The 18,414-nt window shown below is 41.5% G+C and overlaps 1 protein-coding gene across 4 annotated transcripts in view; it reads right to left on the bottom strand.

Annotated features, from left to right (window-relative positions):
• CDK6 (cyclin dependent kinase 6) overlaps positions 1-17,669 on the bottom strand; it is a 238,121-nt gene extending 220,452 nt beyond the window's left edge. Inside the window, 2 exon segments of one of the 4 annotated variants that reach the window (NM_001261307.1) lie at positions 14,158-14,758; positions 17,544-17,669. In NM_001261307.1, coding sequence (NP_001248236.1) covers positions 14,158-14,390 — 233 coding nt within the window. In that variant the 5' untranslated portion in view covers positions 14,391-14,758; positions 17,544-17,669. 4 annotated transcript variants of the gene reach the window in all.
• Between the last annotated feature and the right edge of the window lie 745 nt (positions 17,670-18,414).

Here is an 18,414-nt window from a genome sequence, read left to right as displayed (position 1 = left end):
CTAAAAATAAAAAGATTGACAATATCAAGTGTTCAGGAGGATGCAAATCAAATGGAATCTTTATACACTAGCACTGGAAATGGAACAACCAGTTTGGAGAAGTTTAACAATTTCTTAAAAATTAAATACACAATTGCCATACCAGTCAGCAATCTATCTATAGGTATTTACCATACAAAGGAAGCGTATGTCATATCAATACAAAGACCTGTACAGAAATATTCACAACAGCATTATTCATAAGAACCCCAAACTGGAAACAACAGAAATGATCATCAGCAGGTGAACAATAACAAATAACAATAAACAAATTGTGGTAAATCTATATGATGGAAAATGAACTACTCACAACAGTCAACAACATAAATGAATCTCAAAAACACTATCCATGAAAGCCAGATATAATAGAACATAATACTCTTTGATACTGTGTATATGAAACTCTAGAAAGGACAAATCTAACCTATAATGACAGAAAGAAGATTAAGTTGACAGGGGTCCTGGTAGAGGGAGGAGATTTACTGCAAAGGGCCCTATAGGATAATGGGAGTATTTTAGATATTGATTGTGGTGGTGGTTAGTAGGTGAATAAATTTGTGAAAACTCATAAAAAGCACACACTGAAAATGGGTGTATTTTACTGTATAAAAATTACACACCAGGCATTTTAAAAATCCAGCCACAGGAAAAACAAAAAGTTAACCAAAAATCTAAACACTGACAGAAACAGAGATAATGTGGAGGACTTTAAGAAAATTCACAACAATTCAAAGAAATATTACAGAAAACCAGAGGAGAATGTTTTAAAAACCAACAAGTGGAGAACAAAAAATGATGTTTTGAAGTTAAAAATATTAATTACCAGAGTAAATTCAGTAGACATTTGGAAAATAATATAGAAATTTCTTTAGAATACAAAGCAAAAACCAGAGAAAAGAGATTAGAAAGCAGATTAAAAGAAGAGACACAGAGATCCCAACTGCAAGATCAAATATCTGACTAACAGAAGAACCTTGCAAAGAGAATAGAACAAATTATGAAGAAGAAGTCATTAAAAAAAATAAAACGAAGCAAATCTACACTTAGAAAGATTCTACAGAATGCCCAGCAAATTAAATGGTCGGGGGGAGCCCATCATAGGCAGACATAAAATATTTCTGGAGAACACAGTTTGTGATAAAGGCAAACGTGGCAAGAAAAAATAAAAAGGCAATTAGAAACTCCAGGAAAAACAAAATGATACAAGAAAGTCATGGCCTGAATACAAAGTACACTAAAATAGGGCATATTTTAAACAAGTGATGCAGAATAAGAAAAGAGAATCTAGATGTCTGTTTTTAAGAAAGAAGGACTCCATCAGCTTCATAGGGTTATAATGTTGAACCTGGAGAGAAGGAAACATATAGGCTGAGTATTTGGCCTAGCACTGAACTCTCTATATATAATTAGAAGAATGTAAGTGCTGTTTACCAGTGTTCGACTTGCAAGGGTCAACTTTTAGAAAAAGCAGGGAAGCCTCTGTTGCAGTGCAGAACAGAATGCAAATAAACAATTTTAGCAAAGTAGCTGATAGAAATTGTGATGTTAAAGGGAGAACACAGGTGGAAGAAAGGTTAGGGGGATAAAATATTCTCCTCTTACTAAATGGAGAATTAAGAGATACTGCCTAAAGTGAAAGAACAAAAAAATTGAAGTTTAGGGATATTATTTGAAATTATTATATGAAATAAAAATATCCCTATCTCACAGAAAGTGAAGGAAATACACAGTAGTATTAACAAGCTAAGTTCTCATTTTTCAGAGTAGAAAGTCAATAGATATTACTGAGGTTTAAATATCAACAACTAGAGCAACAGCATATTATCTAAATTTATGGATACCATAAACAGAAGCACTAAAAACAGACAGTGAAAAGAAGTTGTATCTGAGTAGTGGGAATAGGGATAGTTGGGACAGGAGCTTTGCCTTTTTTGTCACAAGCCCTTTCATACTACTTAGTATTGGTATTAATGTCATGATTACAAAAAACCTGGGGGTGGGGGAGTGGAAATTATTTAATATTCCTTCCATTAAGAGGTGGTGTATGTCTCTACCTCTTGAATCCCTGGGGCTTTGAACTCAAATGTAAACAACAAAATGTGGCATAATGAACACTGCTTGTTCTCAGGGACACTAACTTTTAGAGCCATGAGCCAACATGTATGTACGTTCAACTATTCTGAAGCTTTGGTGCTGAATGGAAGTCCAGGCCACCTGGTGTAGGTCAGTATAGATGCTCTGTTCAAAAACCCGAGCTCAGATCCCAGCCTTTGCCAACCAACTTGCATGAGCCACCAGGCTTGAAAGTGAAGACGCCTAGATTAATCAAACTCCCAGTTTTTGAGTCATTTCCAGCTGACATCCCAGACATCTTGGAACAGAGATATGCCATTCTCACTGTGCTCTGTCTGAATTCCCTGCCTGCTAAATTCATGACTATATGATAATGGTTGTTTTAAGCCCCCTACATGTTGGGGTAATTTACTACATAGCAATATTAACCAGAAACATTGCTTTAATAGAAAAATGTAATTATTTTAAACAAAAAGCTGCAATTAACTCTCCTTACCTGCAAACGTTGGTACTCTATTAACAACTTCCTTGCAACATATCTGACAATTGACCGGGAACACCGCAAGTTTTCTTTTCTATTCTATTACACCCTCTCTTCCTTCCTTCTTTCCCTTTCTTTTCCTTAATTCTTTTATTACTATATGTTATATAAATTATTTATATATATAATTAGTTTATTGCTATGTAATATATTAGTATTATCAGTGATGTCACAACCCATTATGTGATCACAATAAACTATTCTAAGCAGAGGAGGAAGGTGCTTGGAATGGTAGCCCCAAACAGGAGTAATGGGACAAAGTTCATAATGGGACTGACCACTTGGGCTTCACTGCTTGTAAAGGCAGCTATAGCCATTTATATAAGGCTCTTTAGGGGAATGTATGTCAGTATTTTAATATGACATACGTATTACATGGGCATCCCTACTTGTAAGGACAGCTATGGCCATTTATATAAAGCTCTTTAGGGAAAGATACAATATGACTCTTTAGAAGTCATATTTTAATATAACTAATTTTAGAGTAAAACAAAAATGAGCAGTCACAGCCCAGAGAATCTTAAACCATGTTCACAAATTTCCATCAAAACATGTAAATTGATTCTGCAAAAACTGACATGATTTAAAATATCACTAAAATATCACTTAATATTGGCATAAAATTATGTTCATAATTTAATGAAAACAGTAGTGGAAGAATTAGCTTAGAAAGGGTATATCTCAGTGTCCAATCTACTTGCCAATCATTACATTATTAAATAACTCCTAATTCCTAGGTCAGAATCCAATTTACTACCTATTAGAGACTATGTAATTTTGAAGAGTTTTAAATGCAATACTGAGTGAATAGAAAAATAAAATATCTAATAAATTGTAGTGTTAATTTACATTTTTACTGTCAATAAAGTTGCTGTGAAAACAGTAATCTTTAGTCATGGCTTAACTATTTATTCAGTCAGTCGTTTACTCAACTGATATTTACCAGGCAGTGTTCTGGATGCTGGAGATAATGCAATGAGCAAAATCAAAAATTCTTGCCCTCAGGGAGCTTATATTCTAATGGGAAGCTGACATTCAACATTAATCCACACAAATATTCAACAGGCAATTGAGTGCTAGGCACACTGGGCAATGCAAAAATGATTAAAATAAGGTGCCCAAGAAAAAGCAGACAGCAATGCCATTTTATTTTTGCAGAATTGTAAGAATGATAATCTGAGTTTACTCATTCCATAAGCACTTTCTAAATATGGCAGAATTTTCATATACTTTCAGATCACTAGGTTTCAGATTTTGAAGTTTATCAAGAAACAGATCTACTCGCTATCCCAAGTTCTCTTACTGTTTTTTCTATTTTCTCTCTCACTGCTACCTTAACTTAGCTTATCTTCTGCCACCTCCTTCCGTTCTTTTAATGAGCATGTTGTGCTTTCAGATACATAAATACATTAAATACATCTCTAGACCATTTTCTATTTGCCTAATGATCGATTCACCTCTTACTTTTATCAACTAAAGTGAAAAAAGAAAAGAAAAAAAAAACTTATACCATCTTTCCTAAACAAAGATGCTTCTCTTGACTCATCTCAAAAGTCTAGTTTTTTTAGGATTGGATTGGTACCACCAAGTCAGTCACATTCATACAGCTCTCCTTGAAATCAGTTCCATCACTTTGGGTCAGTCAACACTTGAGGAGTAATGAATGTGAAATAGACTTATTCCCTTCACAAAACTTTAGCTGAGAACCCAAGTGGCATCAGTTCTAGTCTAATCAGCTAGAATTTAAACAGCCACTGATTAAGTTCCATGGGCTTAAAATAATTTGTAAGAATAAGCAGAATGTTACAACTCTTCTTTTGTGTCTTAATACGTTAAAAAAAAAGTGTCATTTCAAAGAAGCTATGTTCTCCCAGTTCCAGGGAACTTACATTATTTAAATGTATTTCATTCATGATCGGCACTGGGAGTCCCTTCTAGCCCAGTCTCCAAATCTGTCTCCTGGTTTCTCATGGTTCAACAAGAAAATATCCCATTTTACCCAAGGTTATTTAATAACTTTTAAAAGTGATTCTACATGGTTGAAATGTATATCAGCTAAAACTCCCAACTTGAAATGACTCAGTCTCTTGGGTTCTTCTAAAAAGTTTTAAAATGTACTGGTCTGAGTAAACTAAACTTTTAAACTAAAGCTTAAAAGTCTACCCTTGAAATGCAAAGATACCTTTTTTTCAGAAAAAGTTCTTGTTATTTGTAGAGACAGGGTCTCCCTATGTTGCCCAGGCTGCTCTCTAACTTCTAGGCTCAAGCGATCTTCCCGCCCTAGCCTCCCAAAGTGCTAGAATTACAGGTGTGAGCCACTGTGCCTGGTCTTTTGTTTTTCTTGTTGTGCTGCTGGAAAGGTGTGAGTGTTAATGTTCCTAACTTTATACTTTGTACTTTCTAAAAATAAAAGTATTTTAGGAAAAATAAATGTTTTTTTCCTAATCATTAGGAAATTCTACCAAAGAAATTATGAGATTACTTTGCCATAAAAGGAAACAAAAGAAAAAAAAGAAAGCAAATTCACTAAGATTAGTGCCCCTAAAGGAGAACTGCTTCGTTGCTGTGAATAGAAATCTTAATGATTTAAACCGAGGATACAAAACAAAATTTTAAATGTCATAAGGCAGTCACGCCATAGGAACAGCCTCAGAAAATAAACAAGCAGAAATTCCGATGTGACATAAAAATGAAAAATTCTGTTTGAGATTTTGAAATTAAAAAAAAAAAAAAAGAAAGAGAAAGAACAAGGAAAGAATCCAACTCCTCTCTGGGTTAATCTGAAATACAGAAGAAATCATCAAGCTCCCATCAGTTTTGACAATGTGTTCTCAGGAGCATTTGGTCCACAGACACTCCCACAATAAACCCATTAATAAACAGGAAAGAGCACTGGGTAAACACAACACCAATATCCAATACCCAAATGAAAGATTATATTTTACTTTAATTATTATAAACTCAATACACATCTTTTCAGAAATACTTGGCTCCATTCATACCTTCACAATATGAGGTGCAATGGAAAGTGCTACCAATCAGTAATACAGATATCTATGTACATGTCAGTTTCTTCCAGGAAATTAAAAACTACTTGAGAGCAGGAATTCATTTTGTTAATAATACCTTATATTTGTATAATATTGGATCTTTGTATATATAATTTCATTTGATCAGAGTAAACTACTAAGGTCTCAAGAGTAGTAGTAATTCCTATTTCATTGTGGGGATATGGCAGCCAAGAGACATGAGGAATTTACCCTAGGTCACTCAACTATTAAATAATAAGTAGAGGAATCAGGATAAGAATCAGTTTTCTGACTCCTAGTCCACAAGCAGGAATTTAAAAAACTTATTATTATGGAAAATTTCAAACATATATAAATGCAGAGACACTAGTACAATAAAACTCCACAGTTTCAACAGTGATCAACTCATAGTCCACTCTTATTGCATGTCTACCCCATTTTGAAACAAATTCCAGACCTCATGCCATTTTTTTGGTAAACATTTCAATATGCACTTTTTGTGACTGCTGCCTTAATCCCATTTAACAAAGCGTTGAATATAGCAGATGCTCAAAAATACTTGCTGAATGCTAGAGACCTCACCTGTATTTTCAGACATGATTACTCATTTCTAACTAAAAAAAATTAAATTCCGAATTTCTAAATGACACATATTCTGTCATTCACAAATACTTATTCAGGGTTACAAGACGCCAGACAGCATGCTAAATGCTTGGGATACTGCAAGGAACAAGACAATACAATCCCTTCTTTCAAGAATCTTGTACTCCACTGTTCTGCATGTACATGTGCGTGCACACACACATACACACACACACACCCCCCCCAACCATGTGTGTCTTAAGAAACTGGAATGAGTTCAAACTGGAAGAATATTTCTTAACTAAACCTACCAGTTTGTCAAGATGGAATCTAAATTCTCTGTACACAAATTATGAATAGGAGTAGAAGACAAGGCTTAAATGAGATTCAGAATCATCTTTTATAGAAATTATTAGGACGGTTTTACCTAATTCTGCTCTAACAGGTTTTCCACTATTGAAAGCCAAAGAAATTAAAATTAATGGGAAAAATAAAAGAATTCAAGCAATTGATCAAAATGTATTTATAATACCTTACTTTCTTACATTTGAAATGTTCAAATTATTTTCAGCTTTTACTGAATGTATGCTCATTTCCTAATGTTAATGTCTTCTTTGCAGTATATAAATTAAGTCCAAGGTTGCACAGTTAACTATAAGAATGAATTACTTAAACTTTAAAACTCACTTTCATATAAACTGTACAGATTGGAGTAAAACAAAAATGAAACTTCCTTTTTTCAGCATTTCCTAAATTATTTCCCAGGAAATCCAATAAGTGTAATCCAATATACAGATCCATTCTCTCTCCTTGACACTCCGTAGTATTAACATTATTTCACATGATAGAAATAATTCATATGGTGTCCTCCTTTATAACTGGACCCCTTTTCAATGATTTCACTCACTTGTTACATATGCACCTTATATTCACTGGATATAGGTATAAACGGACATGATCACAAGACACTCTCTGCCTTGAAAAGCTTACAAATGGGGTGTGAAAGAGTAGAGAGTCAGAAGAGGTCTGTCAAGGGAGTTAACATTCCATCTTACCTAACAGAAATAATATTAGGTGGTAGATATATGCTAAGTGCCATACAGGAGGTCCAAAGTTACCAGGACTCAAAGGAAGCAGAAATGTTATCCAAATCGAGGTATTAAGGAATACAGAAAAAAGAAAGTGACGTTTGAGGTTGGCCCTGAAGGATAAGCAGAATTTCAAGTGGAGAGTGGTGCAGGAGAGGCACATTCAGAGATCTGTTCAAATTAAAGTTACAGACGTGGATGGCAAGAAATCCATTAGGGCAAATGGAGTAGTTCATTTATCTGTAGGATACACATTAACAAATTCAGAGGAAGAACATGAGAATATCCTGTCAAAGCCGAAGCTAATACAATATTGAAGATAAAAAATGGATAGTCAGGAAAAGTTTAAATATGAGTATTTGAAGACTCTTACTAAATAGACTTCACGTACGTATGCCTTACAGTTAATATCCACAGATCTCTCAATGTCAACAGTCCAAGATACTTGCTAATGCGGTATACAACTCTAAAAGTGAAAAGTGCTCATCTAAGGGGTTTAAAATTTAATTTATTCAACTTAATTCAATCAATCAGGAAACATATATGGGTTAACTAATGGTTATGGATACCTTGTTATTTATGGATATAAAATACACAATCCTGGTCCTCAAGTCAGCAAACATAAAGTCACTAAACTGAAAATACTTTTACATCTCAAGGGATTTTTTTTCTGGTATTTGCAATGACCATCAGTCATCCTCTCCTGCTAATGTTTAATATAAACCTCTGTCTGAATCTTAGCCGTCCTCAATCAGTTTATATCTACAATGCATATAATCACAGAATAAAACTGTTCACTAATAATCTGATAATTTTTTGCATTCATAAAACTCAAATTTTATTATTATTAAACAGATCAAAGGGAGTTGAACTAGGTTAAATCTAAGACTTCTTCCAATTAAAAAAATCCTTATGCTGTGATTCTAATTCTACTGAACTAAATCCTTTAGGAAGGCCAGAGAATAGGAATAATTTAAATGGTTACTTAAATTACAAAGCCAGTAGATGTCCAAATTTCGACAAACTACTATAGACAAAGGAGATGGTCAAAAATGTTTCATAATAATCCTGACTCAAATGGACTTCCAGACTACCAATGTACACTTGCACAGATTCCTGCCTCATGCCTTACGGTCCCCCCCGGTTCACCTCTCAGGCAAGAGCAGCTACATGTACAGCTGGTAAAATGAAAATCAGGTATGGCAGCAAACTGGTGATATTCAAGACAACTACCTAGCAGCTCTTGGAAAAATCTTCTCTCTGACTGCCGGCCTGCCTGCTCCACCAAACCTAGCATCTATGGATCATCACTCAAATGGTGACCTTCATGTAAGAATGCTTGTTATCAACCACTGGTGCGTTTTCAGTGGTGCCTCCTGGATCTTGGACAAGGCCCAACATCATACACACTACCTTCTCCTGTTAGCAATTCACTGACACCCAGATTTCATCTCTGCTGTGTTCTGTTACATCAAGAAGCTCGGAATTAATTTACTTCCTATGAAGACAGAGCAACTCATCTGAACCTCAAGAGAAAGAGCAATAGTGTGATTAGTTCCTCAGGAGGCACGGAAAACACATATTTGCTTATGTGTCTGATGGTTGTTATGCCATCTAATTTTTAAGTATTATGACGTTTATTTCATTAACCAGAATGTTATATAAGGTGCCAGAGTCACATTATGTAATATTCCATTCATCAGACAAGTACTAAGCATTTCAATTTTTCCTATTCCTCTTTGTCTAAAATGAATTCAATATTAATGAATTACCTATATTATTTACCTGTATTATCATTTAACTATAGCTATTTTAAATTACTATAATTAATTTAAATTATCATAATTATAGCACAACTTCCGTAAAAGAAGAATTTACTAGAATAATACTTTTGTAGGGATAACTTCAGTATGGCATACTGCAGAATTCAGGAATTTCCTGAATTGTTATTCACTTATTGTTATGTCATTTATTCCTGGCAAACTGTCACTTTTGTCTACATACAGTTCATTTTTTCAAAACTAGAAATGTACTCACCTGATTTAACTGCTTTCATCAAACAAAAATTGCTACTTAGTTTTAAGAACAAGTTAATAACTTTAAAATGGCATGATAGACAAGTAGCTTGACCTCCAGAGTGTCTTCCAACCCTAATATCCATGGTTTTACAATGATGGGCTGTATGTATGGTGTGTTTCCTTCTTAAAAAACTTTCCTAAGAAATCATTAATAGTGAGGCATTTGTTTTTTAAAAAAAGAAATAATTTATTTTTAATAGGAACCTATTTGCATAAATATTCATTTACCCATGTCTTAAACATAGGAAAATATCCCCAAAGATATTCAAGTTTATACAAGTTTTCCTCTTATAGACCTTTTTTGTCCTTGATTCCACAGAGAGATTCTAATAATTCTATGTTGATAATAGTTGTATAAAAGGGATGTAACTGCAATGTCAAAAATTCAGCATTATCAAGTTCTTCTGCAGAAACAAAAAATGAGCAGAATACCACTGTGAAAATGTTTATTTACTAAACAACCTTGATAAATTAGAAACTTTTCAAGGAACTCTCAGAGACAGAAAGAAGAAACATACTTTTAACATACTGATATTTAAAAGGAGAATTAAACTCCTGCTTTTCCTGCTTTTATTGAAAAAAGCCCTAGTAAATGTATTATTCAACCACACAAATAGCAATTTTATTCAGAAGGATTCTCATGAACTAATCCAATTGAAGACCTGGCTTTACAGAGTCAAATATGTAATGTTTCCTTCACCCTGTTAACAATTAGGTTTTCTAGAGAAAATCATATTTTTATTCACCTTTTATGCTATATATTACTAAGAGCTTTAAAAGAGAGAGAAAATTAGAAAACTCTCCTTGAATAATCATTAAGCTTTACAGCCTTTTCTTTGGGTTTTTTGTTTTGTTTTGTTTTTAAAGCAGTGACTAAATATTCTAATTATAATATTTAAACATCACAAGTTTATTCACTGATACGTAATGACTTTTAGTTTCCAGAGGCAATACTTGAATTTGAATTGCTTTCACTGTTACACTAATAAATTTAATCCCTAGAGACAATACAGGTAAGCACTTGCTTGTATCTTTCTTACAGCACATGATCCAGTCATGTATCAGGGTTATGGTGATCATCTTATTCCTTCAAACATGGGAAGAACTGCTTCAGGAGTAGCCAGGTGTGATTTACCCAGGTATCTTTCCCAGCACCTAGCCCCATGGTTTCTAAAGCACATGCCCTTCCTAAATCCTTTCTGAATAAATGGAGCTCAAATGTTTACTTATATTAGCTATGTGTCAGTATCTCATATAGATCAATCCCTATGTCCCCAAGGTAAAATTTAATCTTCAAAAGGCACTTGATTCTGATTAGCCTTTTGGTTATGTTGCCTACTCAATCAGGAAATTCCTGGTAACTGGATTATCAGAAATATCTGTTCTATAAAACTGGTTAAGTATAACAAAACAAGGCAATTAAAATAAAGATGAGTAAATTTTTAAAGAGAAGAACGAACTGCTCATCTCATTACAAGGCAAGTTCTACAAGTGCAGAGACTTTTCCAGGCTTGTTCATTGCTATATCCCCAACTTCTAGAAGAGTCTGGCACATAGTAGACCCTCAGTAAATATGTGGTGAATGAACTGACTGCTGACAAAACATGTTTATTATGTTATCTCTTGTTTTTAGTTCAGGCTGTTAAAACAGGATCCATTTGTGCAGTGCAGAAACTCCAACACAGGTTCACAGTGAAGTCTTATTCTGGCAAAGGTTCCAGGATTTGGGATTACCAAATGTAAAAAAAGAGTAAATTTACTTCCCACACACTGACTGGCTGATCAAGTGAGGGCCTGGGATACATCAAGTGCAGGTAAGCAAGAATTTCAAGTCATTATCCCTGTGCATGCAGGCAGTACCAGTGCCAGCAATAACAAGTCAGCTTTTCTGGCAAATCCACCAAAATTAAATCTTAAACTTTTGAAAAAACTAATATGTGTATTATGCTCCTGTTAGCTTAGAGGCTTAACTATCTGTGGGGAGGGCCTATAATTATGATCAATTACTTACGACTTGAAGGTACTTATAAAAGCATCTGCCCTTTTAAGAAACCATTAAAGAACCAGGCTTAAGACTGTAAAACTAATCCTAGGGGCAATAATAAATCACAGGTTTGGGGACCCAACTTTGACAACTCTCCCTTGGAAAGAAAAGAATTGCTGTCAACTATCCTTATTTCCTGACCCTGTCTGAGCAAATATTAGCAACCTCTAAAATCCAGAATTCTTAGTCTGGCCAAATAAGTCATGGGGACCAATGGTTGTTCCAAGACAGAGGCAAAAGAGAAGAAACAGGAAGGAAACAAAAAGGGAATGAAGATCTGTAGCTCACGAGGGTGACATCATCAATAATTTCCTCAAGTATCACTGAATTTCATGGCTCGGTGACTGACAGTCTTTTCTGACATCCTACAGGCTAATTATCCTCAAGTAGCTTCTTGGTTCCAGAACCTGTAATGTCTGGGTTTGAATACGATTTGTTCTACAAAAAAGGTCAGGTGAGTTGACTCCTCCCTGCAAAGTTGCTCCATGGCAAGAGACCTACTAATCTGCTGAAATGCAAACAATCCTTTAGATATCTGAAGTACTTTTACATTTACAAAGTGCTTTCACATACACCATGTCATTTTATTCTCACGACTTCAACAGGTAGGTGCCATCATGTAAAAGGTGCCACTTAACATGTAAAATAACTTCAGAAAACAATGCCTTTGTCTTCAGTTCATAAGTATATCCTCCTGAAATTCACAGTACAGAATCCAAGTCATGGGTCGTTAGAAACGTCTAGAAACACATCAATCTCAGGAGGATAAATCAAGAGAATAGGATGGATCAGACAAAATCTACAAGCACAATGGCAGAAAGTGTGCCTCTGTTATAAGAATGGCGTGAGCTTTGTAAACAATAGTGTTATACAGGGGTGCCTCTGTAGTACCTCTGTGTTGGAGGGACATTATTCATTCATACACATGATAATGACCCTTAATTGGATACTCCATAGGTAACAGACAAAATAAAACAAGAACTTTTCGTCTTAAAATTTTAGTGGTGGAATTCATCCTTCAGTATGTATTCAGGTGATTCCTCTGGGATGACAACTGAGTTACAGGGGGCTAAATGTACCCTCCCCTTTTCCCTCCAATATCACAAAGAGCCCCCAAAAGGGATTTTGTTGTTTTTAACAAAGAAAATACACACTAAAAAAGTCATCTATAGCTTTTTAATATATAATCTCATCTTCCAAAACACTCATTCTCGCAATCTCAGTATCTTTTGTCCTTCCTTCACTAGCTAAAGCAGAGGTATAATGCAGTTCCAACTTCATAACCATTTACTGCCTTATTTATGTATTTATGATTCTTTGATGCTTTCTAGCTTCAGTCTAAACTGCGTTGAGAACAAAGCACCGCACAAATCACCAGCCTGGGAAAAGAGGAGACAAGTTAAAACCTCCGAGGAAGATTCTGTAGCGACTTGGTCTCTCTGAGTCTGTAGAGAGTTTGGTATTTCAAAGGTCAGTCTTGGGTCTCTCCACTTTGATGACTAATGTTAAATTGTTTGACTTTTTACAAAAATATTTAGCTGTGCTTATTTACATAATTTCATCCTCAGCGCACACAGTAGGCATGTATTTGTTGAACAGAAGCCCTAAATGGATGAGAAAAAAGATCTTTCTGCTACACATTTTCTCAAGATCGAGAAAAGTAAAATCACAATCCAATTTGTAGAAGTTTTTGTACAACCCAATTTGTAGAAGGCATTCCTTTTTAATGTAAAGCTATGCATCTCTGTTTAAAAAGGAAAAGGATGACACAACCAAACAATGTCAACCACACAATGGGGAAATTCCAGGATCACTAAGAAAACACCATTATCCTAAGTCACACATTTTCATTTAATACTGGTTACCACGCAGGAGAGAGTAAGAACTGCTGTCTCCCCACTCACTCGCACACCCCATCTGGGAAAAGCATGGGCAGAACATTTATGATCTAACCATCCCACATCTTGGACTCACATTTAACCCTTTGGAGAATTAGTCTAAAGAGTATGTCCGCCCAGAGATATAAAGTAAAACAGACACAGGGATAACAGTTTTGGAAGAAATTTTTATGACGCTGTTTGAAATTGGGCATCAGCACTCAAACTCCTTAGACCACCAGCAGTCATTCTTATTACGCAACTTTAATAAAGAGAAACTGAGAGTATGACTGGCAAAAATATTATGATGTTTCTGCATCTTCTTAACCTGATTTACACTAGGCTCCACCCATAAAGTTCCCACTGATTACCACACAGCATCCTCATTCTCCAGTCTCACCTACTAGGTCTTTCAAAAATTCCCCAACGGCATGGCCAGTAAAAATATGCGGGAGCTAGCGGGGCATGTCTCCGGTTGGCTTATCCTGTCCCTAAAACGCACCCACCTCCCCCGGACCCTCCTTCAGGGAGGGCACGGAGAAAACGCTTCTAAGTTGCACAGCTGCAGGGAAGCCTGCGCAGGTCATGTTTTTTGACTCGTCTTTCGGCTCGCTGTCTGGCAAGGTCACCGGTTCTGGCTCGCGGCTCTGTCGACAAAACTTAACTCTCACTCTGTAAGATCAACAAGTCGCGCAGGACCTCCCCAGTCGCCCTCTGCCCCACACCTTTCTGGGCCTGAGGATTCCCGGCTCGGCCCTCCCCGCGCGCGCGGCCCCAGACTGCAAGGGCGCAGCTCCCTGGCTCACCTGACCACGTTGGGGTGCTCGAAGGTCTCCAGGTGCCTCAGCACCGCCACCTCGCGGATGGTGGAGAGCGGCATGCCCTCCTCGCCCGTCTGCACCCGCACGCGCTTCAACGCCACGAAACGGCCTCCGTTCTTCAAGTCGCGGGCCTTGAACACCTTCCCATAGGCGCCCTCCCCGATCTCCGCCACGCATTCGTACTGCTGGTCAGCGCGGCACAGGCCGTCCTTCTCCATGCCGCCTGGACGCCGCCCGGCGCGTCGCCGCTGGGGCGGGCGGGGGGTGCGCTCAACTAGCTGGCGGCCGCCACTAGCCTACTCCGGGGCTCCCCGGAGATTGGTCTAGCTTTCCTTGCTCCCTGCTGGCTCAGGCGCTCGGGCGCTGGGGCTCTCGCGGCTGCGGAGGCTGGATGGAGCGACCTCCCCGCGGGGCTGGCGTAACTCTGGTGCCGCCGCCGCGAAACTCCGCCTGCAGAGTCGCTGCTGCCGCCGCCTGAGAAGCGAGCCGATCCCTCCTCTTCCCTCCCCGAAGCGAAGTCCTCAGCACAGACAGAGACGATTACATAGCCTCTGCCCAAGGGCGTCTCAGTCCAGAATCATTGCACCTAAAGGAGGAGACGGGAGGATAAGAAGAAAGTGCAATCAGACAGCCCAGAAGCCTTCCTCGGGGTTCCTCCAGACTCCCCTCCTCCTCCTTTACGAAGCCTCCATCGCTACCCTCCGCGCGCTCCTGCCCTCTCCCAAGCCGCTTAATCCTTCCTGGTTCCTCCGAGAAAAGCGAAGTTACTTTTCTTTCCCTGCAGGGCTGAAGCCGTCTTCGCGCGGAGAGGTTGCAGGGGCCCCTCGGGGATGAGCGAGCGGCGCGGGACGCAGTGGAACGGGAGGGGGCGTGCCGAGCAGCCCAGAGTGTGCCGGGAGCGCGGGGGAGGGGAGGCGCCGGGCACGTCAATGTCACGGCTTAATATTTATCCCTATATCATTGTGTTGCGTCGCTACCCTCCCCGCCTCCTGAGGCCCGGACGTGCAGGGAGATGGGGTCCAGGGGTGCCGGAGGGCGTTCAAGGGTCGCGCACAAGCTGGAGCGGAAGGACTGTGGGTCCATCCGTGTGGGGCCGCAGAATGTGGGTGGGGGCTCCCAGGACCCTGTAACCCGATGCTGTGAGTGTGCGAGAAGGGGTGGTCAGACATCTGCTCAGAAATTGCTTCCTTTCTTTCTACTTTCAGTTTTTCTACGAGGAGACATTTAAAAACGACTCGCATACACAAATGGTCTCTTTGGGGTAAAGGAGTCTCGGTTGGAAACGGAATTCTCTCTCCGACTGGGAGGACCTCCCTGGTGGAAACCTTGGGAAGACCAGCCATCTGGTCGGGGAGGGTTGGGGCTAATCGGGGGTGGGCGAACGAGAGGTCCTGGGGGAGGGGAGACACTGTCCCCCACGGGATCCCAAGGGTGGGAGAAAGGGGTGTTCGTCACAATTTCGCTTGTCGTCTTCTTAAAGAATAATTTCAGGAAGAGGATAGCTTAATCGCGCCTCGTCCTGAAGTTTTAAATTGATTTCGACCTGAGCAAAACTCAACCTCTCTTTCAAAGGGTGGGGGGTGGGGGGTTAAACCCTGCGCCTCCAGGGGTGAGAAACAAGGTCTCTGCCCTCGGGGCCCGGACTCGCGAACCTTTTCCCACTCCCAGGACCACCCCGCTGTAGGTAGCGGAGGTGGCTGCCCCATTCCCTCTCCGGCTAAAGGCCGGGTCCAGGCTGCAGCCGGACGCCCCCGGAGCCCTCTGCATAACAAAGCGCCGGAGAAGGGTACCCTAACTTTCCCTCCCCATTCAGCAGCTATCTGGGACCTAGGGAGCCTCCCTCCCCCACGGCCGCCGCGGCCTCGGCAGGACTTTCACCACGCTGGCCGCGTGTCCGGAATTCCCGGGGCACCTCGGAATTACCTGCCTCGCAACCGCTGCCCCGCTCGCCTTTTGCCAGGAATTAAACAAACGGCGCGACCCCCACGATGAGCGCGTGGAGCGGACCGCGGCGAAAGCAGTGCTTCTGGCACTCACTCCATTCAGAACTTTCCTTAAAAGCCGAGGAAAGAGCCCCCAAGGACTGCCCGGGCGTCTGAGCCAGGTCGAGGGCCACACAGGTAGCCGGGGAGCCGCCGCCGGCCGCCCAACCCGCCTCTCCTGCGTCCCCCCATCCCCCTCCCGCTCGAGTCTAGCCCCGGGCTCCGCAGCGAAGGAAGCGTCGGGGACGTCCCACCCCCGCAGGGAACTTCGCCTGCTGCCCCCGCCGGGCCCCGCACTACCCTGACTCTCCCCCCACTCGCCCCCCAGACGGTCGGCTTCGGCGGAGAGAAACGGGAGCAGCAATGCCTTTTCCCCCCCTCTCCTCCACTTTTTTTTTGTTGTTGTTGTTGCTTTCCCACGCTGGCTGAATGTGACTTGACCCCATTTCAAAAAAAGTTTGACATAGTGCTTCAACATTTCCGCATTCCTCCGCGACTACAAAGGCTGCAGCCGCCTCCTTCTGCTTTCTGTCTCTGCTCTCTGTCTTCACACTCAATGAAATCCTTCATGCGCCTCTCCCGAAGCCTGCCAAGCACCACAAGGGTCGCCACCAGCACGGCAACAAGAGGCCACACCGGGGACCGCGACTCCCGCGTGTGCGCACACGCAGATGCGCCCATATGCACACGGACGGGCGCCCTGCGGGGACAAGGGCTGCTCACCACGGGGCGTGTGTTTAACTCCAATATTTTAAATGATAAAAGTAAACTTGGAAACTAAAGCAAACGTGCGTCTTCGTGGGGCTCCAAGCCTGGGCACCGGCCGGCTGCGTGCACTCTTCTGTGCATAACACGCCCGCAGGAAGCCTGCGTTAACATTTATCTCGTGGAGGGGAAGGTGGAGCCCACACCCACACCTCAGCGAGCTGGCGAGGGAGTTTTCGTGGGGGAAATGCAAGCACATTCTCCAGCATGGAGTCCCTAGAGGCAGTGCATTTTGAACCCTAAATGTGAATTATTATGTGAATGTCCGAGTAGAGTTCCAGTTCCGTTTGGAGAAACTGGATGAGGAGTGTTCTGTGTGAGTGTGTGTGCGCACGGGTACGTGGAAGCAGGATCTCGGTGTCGCGGGTGTCCCTAGCGTAGGATCTCCCCCTCTCGTCAGATTAGAATCCTCTAGCTCCCCAAAACTGGCCCCCATAACCAACGCCGTCTCAGTTCGTAAGGGGTTAACCAAAGCCGATTCCAGGGAAACACAGGTCCCCCCCACCCCCCGCCAGCCTCCACTTACCCCACCCACAGTTCTGCCTCGGACCCCGGCCAATCCCCCATATCTCCCCAGGGACCCCCCACCCCGCAGCCCACCCACCCGAGCGCACAGCTCCTCACCTGAGGGGCCCAGTCGCGTCGGGCCTCCTGAGGGGGCTGCGAGTGTCAGTCGGCTCTCCGCACGTGTCCGCGGCCTCGCGGAGCAGGTAATCAGACTCTGGGGAAGGAGTTACCAGCACTCTCTCCGGCGAGGGGGTGGGCACAGCGGCGGAGGGCGGAGGGAAGGCGGAGGGCGCCGCCCGCGCCGCTAGCTGGGGGCGGACGGGGGCCGCGGGGCTCTGGCCGGCGCTGGGGGCCCCAGCCAGGGAGGCAGCGGGGGCGACCGCGCGGGGTGGGGGCAGGGACCCGAGAAGCCAACTCTGCCGGAGACCCACCCAGCGGCGAGGCTGGGGGCTCGTGGCGCAGTGGCAAGAAAGTGTGCAAATTAAAGCCTTCCGGAGAGAAAGGAGGCGGCCAAGCCCCGGCAGTGCTCCGAGCTCCGGGCTCCCTAGCTCCCTTCTACGAGTCGGGGGCTAGAAAGGCGCGGGGCGGGGGGGTTGGGGGGGCAGGGGAGTTAAATGAAAATTTCCGGCTTTCACTGAAACTGTAGTAGGGGGATCCTGCGACTAAAATAAGCGGCGTTAGTGGGAGAGAGTGGGACGTGTCGTCGGGAGTCGGCGGAGTTTCCAAACCCAGGGTCGCCCAGAGTTGGGGTTTTGACAGGGTGAAGCAGGGGGTATCCTCACTGTGTGACGTGGACGGATGGGAAAAACACAAAACAACTAACAATAATTATGAAGGGCCGATGGGGGTGGTAAATACCAATACTTTCCAAGAAACTGAAAAATCAGACCAAAAAATAACTCTTCTCTTAAAAAAATAAAGAAAAAGTTTGGCAGGATGCCTTGCAGAAAAGAAAATACTAATCTGTTCAAGCACTTTTCACTTTCAG

Source organism: Macaca mulatta, chromosome 3, assembly GCF_049350105.2.
Source record: "Macaca mulatta isolate MMU2019108-1 chromosome 3, T2T-MMU8v2.0, whole genome shotgun sequence".
Taxonomy (NCBI): Eukaryota; Metazoa; Chordata; class Mammalia; order Primates; family Cercopithecidae; genus Macaca; species Macaca mulatta.
Note: the sequence above shows the minus strand (reverse complement) of the source record. Positions and strands in the feature narration are given on the sequence as shown.